Source organism: Schistocerca cancellata, chromosome 1 (assembly GCF_023864275.1).
Source record: "Schistocerca cancellata isolate TAMUIC-IGC-003103 chromosome 1, iqSchCanc2.1, whole genome shotgun sequence".
Taxonomy (NCBI): Eukaryota; Metazoa; Arthropoda; class Insecta; order Orthoptera; family Acrididae; genus Schistocerca; species Schistocerca cancellata.
This window is the reverse complement of record NC_064626.1, coordinates 684525550-684540348: the sequence shown is the minus strand read 5'-3', so window position 1 is coordinate 684540348 and position 14799 is coordinate 684525550. Positions and strand designations below refer to the sequence as shown.

The 14799-nt window shown below is 40.8% G+C and overlaps 1 protein-coding gene across 1 annotated transcript in view; it reads right to left on the bottom strand.

The window, feature by feature from the left end:
* Positions 1-14799, bottom strand: part of LOC126094579 (pancreatic triacylglycerol lipase-like) — a 231009-nt gene that overhangs the window by 98804 nt on the left and 117406 nt on the right. The window contains exon 6 of the mRNA XM_049909084.1: positions 11687-11803. Coding sequence (XP_049765041.1) covers positions 11687-11803 — 117 coding nt within the window. The remainder of the gene's footprint in view (positions 1-11686; positions 11804-14799) is intronic.

The window sequence follows — 14799 nt, the reverse complement described above, 5'->3', positions numbered from 1 at the left end:
GACATTGATTTGAATGCGAGAGATGCTCTGAGGCCATACAATTTGTCTATCAGGCTGGAAGACATTGCTTAACATAGATGTTTTTTTCTTTAGAGTTTAAATTTTCGCTTTTTCTTTACTCCGATGAAAGGTTTGAAATAATGAGGACATTCTGCTGTGAACGGTAGTTTTCACAGAAAAATAGTGGAAGTTTTTCCCGGTGTTATGCAGGGTGGATATGTATAGGCCTCTGCAATCTGGTCATCTGTAATCGCTGGCAGTGTTTTCACATTCAGAACAGTTGGTACTTGCGGAGGGCAGTGTGGAGGACAGCCCAGTATATGCATGTGAGTGTGTATGTCTGTGTGTTTGTGTGTATGCGTGTGTGTGAGGGGGGTGTGCTTGTGGTCACTGGAGGCAGCAGTGCTTCGGTCAGGGGGTGGCATGAGGGGTGATGTTGCTACATTTTAGACGAACAAACAAGTTGAACGTGGGGTGGCCCTCATTTATCTCATACCGTTTTGTTGGATTTACATCCTTTTGTGTTGGCAAAGGGCTGACGCTTGGACTGATGCTTCAAGACAGGCTGGATGTCGCTCGTCTACCAGCAGAAGGGCGGTTGGCCGCAGCTGACTGAAGACTGCTTCCAGATTTGCTAGCTTGTGGGCTGTGGCCAGCAGAGATGGTGGAGGCAGCTGCCTATTCACCAGGCAGCGGACGTTCGAAAAAAGCCATCTGGGAGTTCTCTGCAATATCGTTGTTGTTTCAGGGGGTCCAGTCTTTCCGAGAAACGCATTTAATAGGTTGCATGAAGCAACATGTTCTTGTCTTTTGCCTACCTGTGGCCGATTTCTGCAGACTGGAGACAGTATATCAATGCCACCAGAAGAATCCATTTGTGGACCATCAGCGGCAGGAAAAAACAAGCCTCTATCCGTACCTACGGTGAGGAGAGGGAAGGATGAGGGGTGGTAATAGGGAGGGTAAGATTGCCTCTGCGATGGTTAGTTCATGACCATCATCAAGGAGGACACAGGTGCAACTATCACTCCTCTGCTATCTTCTGGGGTCGGTTTTTGCGGTCGTTTTGTTATTACGATGATTTTTCCCAATCCCCAGCACATGTGTTGCATTATGACTTGTTGACTGCGAGTGCTGGTTTCTCTTTTCAAGACAATTTCGATGTGCAATAAGAACAGTGAAACATTTTCCATCAGCTGTGGTAGCATGTATTGGCCTCGATTACCTGGGCTGAAGGGTGACTGTCGAGCAGGCGTCTGTAGCGAACTCGAATGTCAAACAGCGATAGATACAGTCCTCAGCTGTATGCTTACAGGTAATACGCTTATTAAACTCCTCTCTGTCCAACACCAGCATCTCATCAGTTAAACACGTTTCCCACAAAAATATTAAGGGTAGTACCTTCCACTTCAGCTATTTTCCAGCGAGTTTTAGATGAAAGGTAGAGTCTGAGAAAATCTTCCAGTAGTTTCGAGTGGTATTATGAAATTTTTTCCCAGCAGGATAACACCAGTTGTATGACATCATCATTTTTCAGTTGTATTGCGATTTTAGGCACTCTTTGTGTAGCACTATGCATACAGTTGTGTAATCAGGCACGATCTTTAAGATTAATTACATAATTACAACCAATCTTTACTTCAGTTTCCCAACCAAAATAGATAAAGTGCACTAACTTAACCTTTCTCTCATGGATTTGGGCACTTTCCTTGTGTTGAGGGATGCACTTGGGCTTTTCATCTAGAATTACCAGGGTTCGAGTCCCAGAAAGGGCATCGCCATTTTTAGTTTCCCATCAGTTTCTGTGGGAGGGGTGGGGTGGGACATCAGAACAGCCCTCGGACAAAGAAATTCCAAACATTTTTGAAATTCCCACCATTTTCAGAAATTCCAATCAAACTGCATCATTCCACCAAAATTCGAAATTCCCACCTATAGGGTAGGTGTCGGAAGGGGAGGGTGTGGGATGGGAATTGGGGAGGGAGTGGGGACCCAAGTGCTAACTGGGGAAAACACATGACGACATCTGGTAGTGGACGTGGAAGTGGGTCAGGGAGATGGGGTTGGGGGTAATTAATTGATCGATTTAATTAATTTGAATATGACTTTGATATTAAAGGTGTTCTAGCACCACCATCTCCCTACAACTGGCAATTAGTCTCATAACCCTCTTAACCATTCAATCAATCAGTCTTTCACCAAACGCAAACCCCTGCCACAGGGTGTAGCATGATTTTTCACTCCAAGTCCCTCATTTCTAGTTATCCACTATCCAGTGGCGTCGCTCTTTACATCACCTTGAGCATCACTAAACATTTACTACAGAAATGTATGCCTTATAAGACGCTGCTCGACCGCCGTACCCATTCTTTTTAACTCCCTATGCACAGTCTTTATGGTAGCTGGACCACTGGTAACAGCTTGGAACTCACGAGAAATTCCTCCCGCTGATTCCATGTGACATACCGTAACCATCCTCTGCAGTGCTTCACAGTCCCTGTCTGTCAGCACAAGATGTCTTCTTCATCTTGGTTTAGCTGTGGCTGTTCCTTCGTGTTTCCACTTCGCAATCGCATCACTGAAATGTCCCGATGAGTTTGTTACTCGGGTGATGATAACAACTAGTCCACGTTCGAGATCACTGAGCACTCCTCACCGACCCATTCTGATGTTACTGTTCCTCCTCTGACAACATAATAATCCCTGCCTTCTATTTTACTGGCTGGTTCGCCTCTACATCTAGTGGTCAATTCCGCATCTCGTAGGAGGATTTCCAGATACTTTTGACCAGATAGTGTACATGGATCGTCATTAATAAAGCGGCAACATGTTGAGAGGAGGAGGAAGCTGTTTAATGCCGTGAAGCTATAGCCGCAAAATTTTATCACACCCGTTGGGATAGATACAGAGAGAGGAAAAAGCCAGTCCGTCGCTAAAATTACATCTATTTTGACCATGCTTATGTCCAGCTACACAGATAAGTGCAACGAACATTAAGTGCAGAGTGAAATTTTCACTCTGCAGCGGAGTGTGCGCTGATATGAAACTTCCTGGCAGATTAAAACTGCGTGTCGGTCCGAGACTCGAACTCTGGACCTTTGCCTTTTGCGGCAAGTGCTCTACCAACTGAGCTATCCAAGCACGACTCACGCCCCTTCCTCATAGCTTTGATTCCGCCAGTACCTCGTCTCCTACCTTCCAAACTTCGCAGAAGCACTCCTGCATATCTTGCAGAACTAGCACTCCTGGAAGAAAGGATATTGCGGAGACATGGCTTAGCCACAGCCTAGGGGATGTTTCCAGAATGAAATTTTCACTCTGCAGCGGAATGTGCGCTGATACTCTTTTCTTCTAGGAGTACTAGTTCTGCAAGGTATGCAGGAGAGCTTCTGCGAAGTTTGGAAGGTAGGAGACAAGGTACTGGCGGATTTAAAGCTGTGAGGACAGGGCGGAGTCGTGCTTGGGTAGCTCAGTTGGTAGAGCACTTGCCCGCAAAAGGCGAAGGTCCTGAGTTCGAGTTTCGGCCCAGCACACAGTTTTAATCTGCCAGGTAGTTTCAGTAAGTGCAGATCTTGAGATTTCTTGAACTATTTGAATTTTCAAAGTAAACTGCTGCAAGTGATGAAACCATGACTCAAAGTTTTGCAGTGAACACATAATGCGTAGTGGGGCGATCAGACTGTTGTAGAAATAACCCAAAATCCAAGATCGCTTAAATACTGTTTACTGGTTATGATGCGGCCATGGTGGACAGGTTGTATACAAAAATTAAAAAAAGCAAGGATAAGAAGGAAACGCCATCTAACAATAGTAGGGGTAAAAAGTATGTTCCAATGACATAGCAAGGGCTGGTTTCTGACAAAAATAGACCGACAGTTTCGTAAGTCCGGCGAGGTCCTGGCATTTAGCACGAAAAATAGTTTGTGCTCGAAACTTAGGCATACGATTGAAGACAGCACTGATACATTTAGAAACACAGAGCTATACACATTACAATGTGGCGGGTGTGAAGGCTTTTATGTGGGGCAAACAGGGAGATCGTTTTTTAAGCATTTAAGCAGTTAAAAAAGGAAATATTTTTTAACCTAGAATCGAACATCCTTTTATTTCTTCTTCAAACCTTATACATGTAACTTCTTCCCTTTCGAATGAATCAATATGAAAGAACATATACTTAACAATGGAAATATTAAAACTAAACAAACTGAAGTTCTTTATCCATTAGAATTATTTGGTGGATTTTTGAAAGACTCTAAAGAAATTATGTTCGAAGGTGATTTAACTATTATTTTTACTTGTAGTTCAAGAAAAGATCAGGAAGATTCTACTCTTCATTGGACTACAGAAAATGATAATTCTACTCTTCCAAAGGAAGGTAAAATACTTGAAAAAAGTATGCAAATTCGTGTTCCTGTTGTTAAATATGAACCAGAGTATTCACTTAAATTAGAACAAGAAAGACTCAACAATCCAAAAATTCCAATTTCCTTATTCAAACTTCAAACAATTGAATTTAATGGTTAACTGGAGAAAAGAAATTTAGAACTAATATGACAAATTATTATAATTCTACATAATTTGATATATCTTATTTTATATTGTTCTCCAAACTAATAGAAAAAAATAACACAGACCAACAAAAAATATTTTTGAAAAACTTTTTTTTTACTTTGATAGCTGATCTTTATAGACTTTTATGATCTGAATCCAAATCTAGCATTAGTTTTTTTGTATCACCCACAGTTTTTGAGCAATATGCTTATTATTATTATTATTATTATTATTATTATTATTATTATTATTAAATAGTATAAAAATCATATGCTATATGGTAAATGAGGAAATTAATGAAATGCTTTGATACAACATAAGCATGTTTGTATTTACAGTAAGCTACTTAAAAGAGTGATATGTGTGAATAGAGGTTTCACTTGTCAGCTGGAATAGGTTTGTATTTTCTTTCTCTTTTTCTTTGAAGCTTCCTGTGTAGCTTTTTGTGTGATGAGTCGCTTGCTGAACTTCTCGGTGAAGTGACCAACAGTAGTTCCCCATCATGTTGGTGTTCCAACGGCCTTGGTTGCGTTTGTCCTTCACCTTAATATCCTGGTGAAAACGCTCTCCTTGCTCCTCGCTAGCATCTCCCATATTGCCCGGGAAGTAATCAAGGTGACTGTTCGAAAAGTGAACTTTCAGACTCATTAAACATCCTAAAGTTTTAAACTTCTTCAACATTGTAGCTATAATAGAAACATATTCTGGGTCTTTATCATGTCCTAAGAACTTTGTTACGACTTGCTTGAATGATACCCGTGCTTCTTTCTCATTTAAGGTAATTGTGGATTCAAAGTTAACATCAAACATCAATTTTCTGAAAGGTGTGGAAACTTTTGGAAGAGATACTTAAAACATGGTCCATCTTTAGGCAAAGCCTTTACAAATTGTTTCAGTAGGCCCAACTTTATATGTAGAGGTGGTAGGAATACGTTTTTTGGATCTGCAAGGTTTTTGCATAGAATTTTCTTCTCACCAGGTTTTAAAGACTCCCTCACAGATCGAGCAGTTCGTTCTACACCAGTGTTGATCCCTAGCCCTACTGTCCCATTCACACAAGCAACATGGAAATTTGGTAAATCCACCTTGCTGACCAAGGAGCATGCATGATACTTTTAGATTCCTGCCATATATCATCCCACTATGAGCAGAATACCCTATTTTATTTAATACTATTTCGAGATTTTCATAGCTTTTTTTCATATGTACAGAATGTCTAACAGGTATAGATGCATACATGTTACCACTGTGTAATAAAGCAGCCTTTAAACTAGTTTTGGATGAATCAATGAACAGTCTCCAGTCTTCCTTTTTGTATTCAATACCAAACTCATTCATCAGACCAGGAATGTCTGAGCACTACACTAAATCACCTTCTTGTTGAAAAAACTTGGAAAAATGTTGTTCTCTCTATCTATACAACTGCCAACAATTTCTTTTCTCCTAATCTAGAGCCAAGCAATTTAACTTTTTCTTTTGTTATGCCCAGATCCCTAACCAAATCGTTAAGCTCAGACTGAGTAAACAATTTGGGCTCTAGACTTCCTGTATTACAATGGAATTCATTATCATCTGGTTCATCTAAATCAGATTGTACATCAGAAAACACATCAGTTGGAATAAAATTTAAATCATCTGGAGATTCAGGAACTGGGAAATGTACACCATGTGCTTCTAGGCAGATGGCAGATGAAAGGTTCGGGTAGCTTATTACCTTCTTGTTTTTCGAATTATGACCTGTAATATCAACACTGCAAAAGTAGCAATCATCAGAATTATTTCTTGGCTCCCTATGTATCATAGGAACAGCAAATCTAAAGGCTTTTTTGTCCTTTTTAGAGCATTTTCTCAGCTCTCCAATGCACAAATAACATACATCATGTACCATCCAAGATTTTCCTCGATCACCAAGGTTAGATCCAAAGTATGATAGATAAACCTTTTTCACAAAGTCTGTAATGTTTGTTTGGTGATTTTTAATCACAAATACAACAAAAACTGTCAGCAGAGGTTTTACAACTACGATTAGACATTGTACTGAGCACATGCTCAGGAAACGTGAAAGTGAGGTTAGGTTGACACCATCTGTTAACATAAAAATAGAATCGTCCTTTTCTTTTCCAGCAAATATTTTCCAGCAGTGCTACCAATGGCATCTACATTCATTACATCTCCTTTTAAAATTATTTGAACTGTATAAAAGCTGTTAAACTCTTTAAAAAATCGCTAAATTTAATAAATTTAACTGTAAAATGTGAAGAAATGTTGGGTGATACAGTTTTCAAGTATCACATTTGGGTTTCCCACCCTAAAAACATAAGATTTAGGCATTTTCCAAAAAACCTTTTTCCACTGTTGGCCTGTGAAATCAATTATTTGATTCCTCTTTATTTGATATGTTAAATTACAAAATATCTATGTTAAAAATGGAAGAAATGAAGTTTCTCCAAAAGAATTATGGAATTTTGATCCACAAAACAATATTTCAAAGCTTATGAATCCTCTAGAGATTTTAAAAGAATAACTCTGTTAAATAATAATGTAAATGTAAGGCCATTCAATTTAATCAAAGTTAAAAATTCTATGTAATTAATTTGACTAGAAGAATGAACATTTTAACTACTCAAAAAGCAGCAATGAAATTATGTGCACTGTTTAACAAGAATATTCCAAATGATACTATTGTATTTGTTTATTATGTATATGTAAAAATAATTTAACTTATGATTCACGGCATAGAATGCTTACTGAAAATTTTGATTAATTAAAAAAATTAAAGAACTTCTAACTTCTTGTTTTCATTTCCTTATAAAATATTTTAAAAAAAACTAGAGAAGAAAAAACTAAAAACTTAAACTCTTCAAAAATTAAAATGTTCCACTCTTTGTATGTTTTAATTTTTTTCATTCTTAATTTTTTTTTTTAGAAGTAAAAATTGTCCGAGAATGGTAGCACTGAAAATCTGTTAAATGTACATATATATTATATTAATGGTTGTTCAGAAGTGTTCACTAAGTTATCAAAACTTAAAACAATATAAATGTTATCTAGTTTCAAAAGTTGAACTTTTACCTAATAAATTTGGGGATAAAATTTTATTACTTTGTGATGAAAAATATAAAATTACTCTTCCAGATCATTTTACTATCATCATCATCATCATCATCATCATCATCATTGAAGACTGATTATGCCTTTCAGCGTTCTGTCTGGAGCATAGCCCCCCTTATAAAATTCCTCCATGATCCCCTATTCAATGCTAACATTGGTGCCTCTTCTGATGTTAAACCTATTACTTCAAAATCATTCTTAACTGAATCTCCAAAGGTCCAAGGCATTTTGCTCTGATTGTTGCCAGCATCATATTTAAGGTACCAGGGAAGCAGGTTGCTAGCCTTACTTGCCCCGAGTCCCATTGGGTTTTACCCCTAACGGCTGAGGGACTAACCGGTGGATTTGGTAGTCTTTGCCGTATGAGCACAGAGGTGACCATGACTCAGAATATGTCCGAGATGCCCAGCCTTATTCCAAAGTAACTGGTATCCCAACTGTTGGGACCACTTGGCCAATCATACATTGCCCATGGTTCATGAACTAGGAAATGACTACAGGAGCCCACACCATGAACCACAATTATACTATACTAAAATCTTTAAAATGATGTTGATAAATTAGATAAACTTGTAAATTTACATTTTGTTTATTGAGGTAAAGAAGTAAATAAAGGTCAACCTACTCATGTTATCGAATTTGAATAAATTTTAAAAATTTTGATGTTTTCTTTTCATTAAACTAAGATTTCCTCTGCTATAATTCCCTAAGTTTTTTAATTAGCTGTGCTTTGTTTGCCATTTTTGTTTCAATTGTATTTATGTGAAATTTAGTTTATTAATACATGCAAATCAGATTTTTTGTTTGGGGAAACTTCAAAATTAAATTCTTGGTCAGAATCCTGCTAATTTAGATTTTTTTGGTACAGGCAAATGAGATTTTTTGGACTCGCTTCTCAAGTGAGTTAGACTTGAAAATGTTAACTGTGAAATTAGATTCTTGGTTGGCATTCTGGAAATTTGACTCATAAATATTCGTTGTTCCAAAACTCTCTTAGACACACTACTCCAGTGAGGCCTGTCTACAAATTAATATATGTTAAACAATTTAATGCTACCAAAGTTTGTGGATGTAGACTCATCAGAAAATATTTGTTAGAAGGTAGAGACTTTGTTATTTATACTGATCATGCCCCTCTAACATAGAATGAGACAGCAACGTCAATCCAATTACGTTATCTACAATATATTTCATAGTTTACAACAGATTTGCGACATATTTTTCCTAAAGCAAATGTTGTGGCTGATAGCTGTTCAAGGCTTGAAGGAATGGTTCCAATTAACTATGAACAGATAGCCCAAGCACAAGAAAATGATGAAGAGCTTCATCAACTGCAATCTGGCAAAAATACTTCGCTTGAATTAAAATACTATTTGACTCAGACAGGAACGAAATTGTGGTGTGATGTCTCGACTCAGAGTATTCGACCTTATATTCATGAACAATTCCGTTATGCTATTTTTCAACCTTATCATAATTTAGCTCATCCAGGTATGAAGACAACTGTAAAAATGATTACATCAATATGTGCCTGGGTGAATATGAAAAAGGACATTGCAAAATGGTCATGAGCATGTAATGCTTGTCAAAAAACAAGATATCACGACATGTGCATTCACCAATTGAACACTTTCCCGACACGGATGAACGTTTTAAAGTAATTCATCTGGATTCGATAGGGCCAATGCCTCCTTCTGATGAATATACGTATTGCTTAATATGCATTGATAGAGTTACAAATTGGACAGAGGTAATACCACTTCAGGATATACAAGCAGAAGCTGTAGCTCAAGCTTTCTTCTATTGTTGGATTACTAGATTGGCACACCTTATCAAATAGTAGCCGATCGTGGAAGACAATTTAATTCAGACCTGTTCCAAGCACTATCAAAATATGTGGTTGTAATCAGACTCAGACTACTGCATATCATCCTCAATCCAAACGAAAAATAGGAAGATTTCATCGCACACTTAAAGCAGCAAACCGTTCACATTCAACTACAAAATGGACTCAAACAATACTTGTAATCCTTCTTGGTCCTCGTTGCTCAATCAGAGAAAACACGAATGCTACGACAGCAGAAATGGTTTATGGTTCACCCATCAGGATACCTGGTGATTTTTTCAAGAAGTCGTCACAAAAAGTGATTCACACTTACCTCAATTTGTTTCACAACTAAAACAATATATGAACTAGCTGAAACCTGTGCAAATAACTCACAAAGTAAAACGGACACCATTTGTGTACAAGGACCTCAGCACGTCAACATACGTATTTGTAAGGGTTGATAGAGTTAAAAAGTCGTTAGAACCTCCATATGAAGGCCCATACGAAGTTGTGGGAAGAACACCAAAATTTTCAAAATTAAAGACCAAGTAAAAAACATTTCCTTCGACCGATTGAAACCTGCATATTTGCTGAACGAAGACATTAGATTGCCGGAAGATAGCCCAGTTTCACCACCACCCCAGCCTGAAGAACGGGTCGCGTAATTAGATTTCCCGCAAGACTAGTGGACGTGGTACAGTGAATTGTGACCGTCTTACTGAGAAGGGGGTGATGTGGGAGCAGGTTACTCTTCCATATAGCGTTTTGGTGTGTTAGTGAGTGTTTTGACATCAATAAGGTTGGCTTCAGAACTATATGTTCTGTGATATCACAAGAGACAAAAGAAGATTGTTTTTGAGAGTTGTAAAATTTATCGTTGCCTAAGCAACACGCCGATTCACGTCTTATAAAATGTTATAACACAGAAGTTTTATGTTCTTATTTGTGTGTTTATCTGTGTTAGACACCACCGGCACTCTCATATGTCTTCCTGTCTTATGTCCGCTTCTTTCCTGTTTTCTTCTCGTTGGGCGTTTGCAGAAATTTCTGTTTTTTTATTTTTTTCCCGTGCCCATGTCTTATGAGGAGATGTTCAGTCTCTTGGGGTCTTCCATAGTTTCCTTTACCCATTTCGTTTTCACTGTATTAGTTCTCACTATTTAAAAATTTTCTTGGTAAATCTATTTTCGTCCAGCTTATGTACGTGTCTGTAGAACTTTGCCGTTGTTTTCCTGATATTGAAGAAATCCGCACCATCTTGTGAAACGACCTCTGCAGCTCCAAAGATTTGCTGGAAGGACAATTATTATTATCTTAACGCTTTAGTGATGGTTCAGAATTGCGTTCACGTAAGCTACCATGTTTGCTAGGCATACATCATTCGTAAAGGATATTTTTACCAGTGGTTTATGACCGCCGCAAATCATTGTAACCTACTGACTCTGTCCCCATTGCAAATTTTCTTACAGAAAATTAACGGGGAACGATGACAGAGCAGGTAGGAATATGTGTGATAATTTCTCGCCAAAATGAGTGCTATGGTGACATTGCAAATAAGTCAACGTTCAGATTATGTAGAACTGTGACCAGCATAATTTCAAACAACGGAGCCGACTACCTCAGTTACCTTCTCCTTGATTTGCTTTTAAGCTGTACCTTCTTGCTCGAATGTTGATTACTGTTTTCTTTCATTACTTGTTGTCTTCTTTGTCTAACGGCCTCTTTTTCCGCAGATACAGTTGTACAAGTTGTATGGGTCAATAACGTCTTTTGTGACTATAATAAAAGTATTTCGTTCTCTTTTAAACCACCTTCAGAGGTCACTGTACCCAAACGCGTTTGATTATATTTTTAAAGCATTTTCAATGGCCAGTATAACAATAATACAGCGACCACTGAGGATGCTTTAAAATAAAGCGAAACGCTTTCAGTGTTAACATTTCTTAAAACGGGACGCTTGTTCCCGTTACTTTTGACCCCTCAATCTAAAACCATGTAACTCATTTTTGTGATTACCCTCTTACTTTTTAGTATGTTGACCTAGTCACGTTGATACAGAGATAAAAATAGTATTCTCGAAGACGAAAGTGGTGACAAGCTACTTTAAATCACATGGTGTAGAACTACGTATAAAGGTAAATGTAATTTCGACTGTTTTACTGAAAGAGAGATAAAGAAGGTTTCGCAGTTTCTCACCGTTGCCGAGGATGGACTGCGAGTCAGTGTGAATGACGTCTACGAAGTCGGCGTCGCTGGGGTCCAGCCGTACGAACTCTGGCATGTACGTGTAGGACGGATCTGCCGGGTCCAGACCTGAAACCACGCCACGCACCGCTCAGGTCGCTCCCAGAGGTCTTTACTCACTTAAATCACGGAGAAACGGGGCTACATGTGAAACACTTGGAACACTTAATATACGACACGTGCTTCATAACTACATGGTAGCAATGCCGTACAGTTCGTTGTATTTTATCTGATTGTTAGCGAGGTTAGTCTTAGTGAATAAATCACTATCGTAAGTGTTAAGTATAATGCAAAACACGAGAGGTGTGTCTAAAGGTCAAGACATTTCCTACAAAAAGGCAATTCTAAGAAGTAATCTTAGTTTTTAAAAGTATATACTACTGGGGTTGCCCTGAAAGTAATGCGCTGAATTTTTTTCTTCAACAGTTCCTTATTGAACATAATGGGAATTACACACACGAAAGAATGGCGTTTTATCTGCACACCCTATTTTTCCACGTAATCTCCGTCACGTTCTACGGCCTTCCTCCAGCGCGAAACAAGGGTATCTATGCCCTTCGTTACCAATCCTTGTCCCGGTGACGGATCCAGTGCTTCACTGTGTCAATCACCTCCTCATCGTCCTCAAAATGTCTTCCACGAATGGCATCCTTTAAAGGTGAATGACAACATCAGCTCGCTGCAACATGTTAGGTGTGACAGCCGTGGGTGGTCTCCTTGACCGCTACAAATCGTGGAGCTCCGCCGAACCGCCTTCTGATGACCTGTCATTTCGTGCCCAGCGAGCAAACTGTACTTCTTCCGACAGCCGATGCTCCATAGACTTTGCACAATATTCCCCACAGTTTATTTCTTTGCAGAGAGAAAGTCAATGACGGCACGTTGATTGTAGCGTGCGTCACGTACAGACGCCGTTTTGTCCTGCAGCTACGCTTATCTGTCGGAAGTGACGGGAACTTGGCACGCTCACTCAGGGAGACTTGAAATAATACATACCTAACGTTTAGCATTCGTAGCATTGTTTTCAGCTGAGAAAAAAATTAAGGTACATTACTTTCTGGACAACCCTCGTACCATTTCACTGTTGACTATATTACTGTCGTTTCATACCTAATCCAAATTACAAATAATAAATATCCTAGAACGCAGCGCCCAGACGGCGGGAGAACGGACGCGCGCGGGGCGCGGACCGCACCGACTCATAGGAAGCGCCTGAGGGAGCAGCGGAAGAGGGATTGTCCTATATATACACTCCTGGAAATGGAAAAAAAACACATTGACACCGGTGTGTCAGACCCACCATACTTGCTCCGGACACTGCGAGAGGGCTGTACAAGCAATGATCACACGCACGGCACAGCGGACACACCAGGAACCGCGGTGTTGGCCGTCGAATGGCGCTAGCTGCGCAGCATTTGTGCACCGCCGCCGTCGGTGTCAGCCAGTTTGCCGTGGCATACGGAGCTCCATCGCAGTCTTTAACACTGGTAACATGCCGCGACAGCGTGGACGTGAACCGTATGTGCAGTTGACGGACTTTGAGCGAGGGCGTATAGTGGGCATGCGGGAGGCCGGGTGGACGTACCGCCGAATTGCTCAACACGTGGGGCGTGAGGTCTCCACAGTACATCGATGTTGTCGCCAGTGGTCGGCGGAAGGTGCACGTGCCCGTCGACCTGGGACCAGACCGCAGCGACGCACGGATGCACGCCAAGACCGTAGGATCCTACGCAGTGCCCTAGGGGACCGCACCGCCACTTCCCAGCAAATTAGGGACACTGTTGCTCCTGGGGTATCGGCGAGGACCATTCGCAACCGTCTCCATGAAGCTGGGCTACGGTCCCGCACACCGTCAGGCCGTCTTCCGCTCACGCCCCAACATCGTGCAGCCCGCCTCCAGTGGTGTCGCGACAGGCGTGAATGGAGGGACGAATGGAGACGTGTCGTCTTCAGCGATGAGAGTCGCTTCTGCCTTGGTGCCAATGATAGTCGTATGCGTGTTTGGCGCCGTGCAGGTGAGCGCCACAATCAGGACTGCTTACGACCGAGGCACACAGGGCCAACACCCGGCATCATGGTGTGGGGAGCGATCTCCTACACTGGCCGTACACCACTGGTGATCGTCGAGGGGACACTGAATAGTGCACGGTACATCCAAACCGTCATCGAACCCATCGTTCTACCATTCCTAGACCGGCAAGGGAACTTGCTGTTCCAACAGGACAATGCACGTCCGCATGTATCCCGTGCCACCCAACGTGCTCTAGAAGGTGTAAGTCAACTACCCTGGCCAGCAAGATCTCCGGATCTGTCCCCCATTGAGCATGTTTGGGACTGGATGAAGCGTCGTCTCACGCGGTCTGCACGTCCAGCACGAACGCTGGTCCAACTGAGGCGCCAGGTGGAAATGGCATGGCAAGCCGTTCCACAGGACTACATCCAGCATCTCTACGATCGTCTCCATGGGAGAATAGCAGCCTGCATTGCTGCGAAAGGTGGATATACACTGTACTAGTGCCGACATTGTGCATGCTCTGTTGCCTGTGTCTATGTGCCTGTGGTTTTGTCAGTGTGATCATGTGATGTATCTGACCCCAGGAATGTGTCAATAAAGTTTCCCCTTCCTGGGACAATGAATTCACGGTGTTCTTATTTCAATTTCCAGGAGTGTACATGGCGCCGGCGCACCGCCGGTCAGTGCATCAGTGCACCTGATGATGGCAACGTGGTCTATTGCCGAAATATTGTGTTCTATGCACACTCATACCAGGCTGTTCACCCGAGATTTATTTCGTCATAAAATACGCCTGGACAAACTGAAGAATCACAAAGAAAGTCTTGTTGCTCTGCGCTTGAATACCCCATTATCTTTAATATCTCCCACTGGTGTTGCCACTAATTACCTACAGTTGTGGAAATTGCTGCCTTTGTCGTATAGAAATGAAATATGTTAGCAATCTACAGTAATTACGAAAAATAGTCTAGACAAGCAAGTGGTAAGGACGGTAGAAGGCGAGGTTGTGAGCTATCAACTTTGGTGTTTTACTTCTGCGACAAATTGCGAA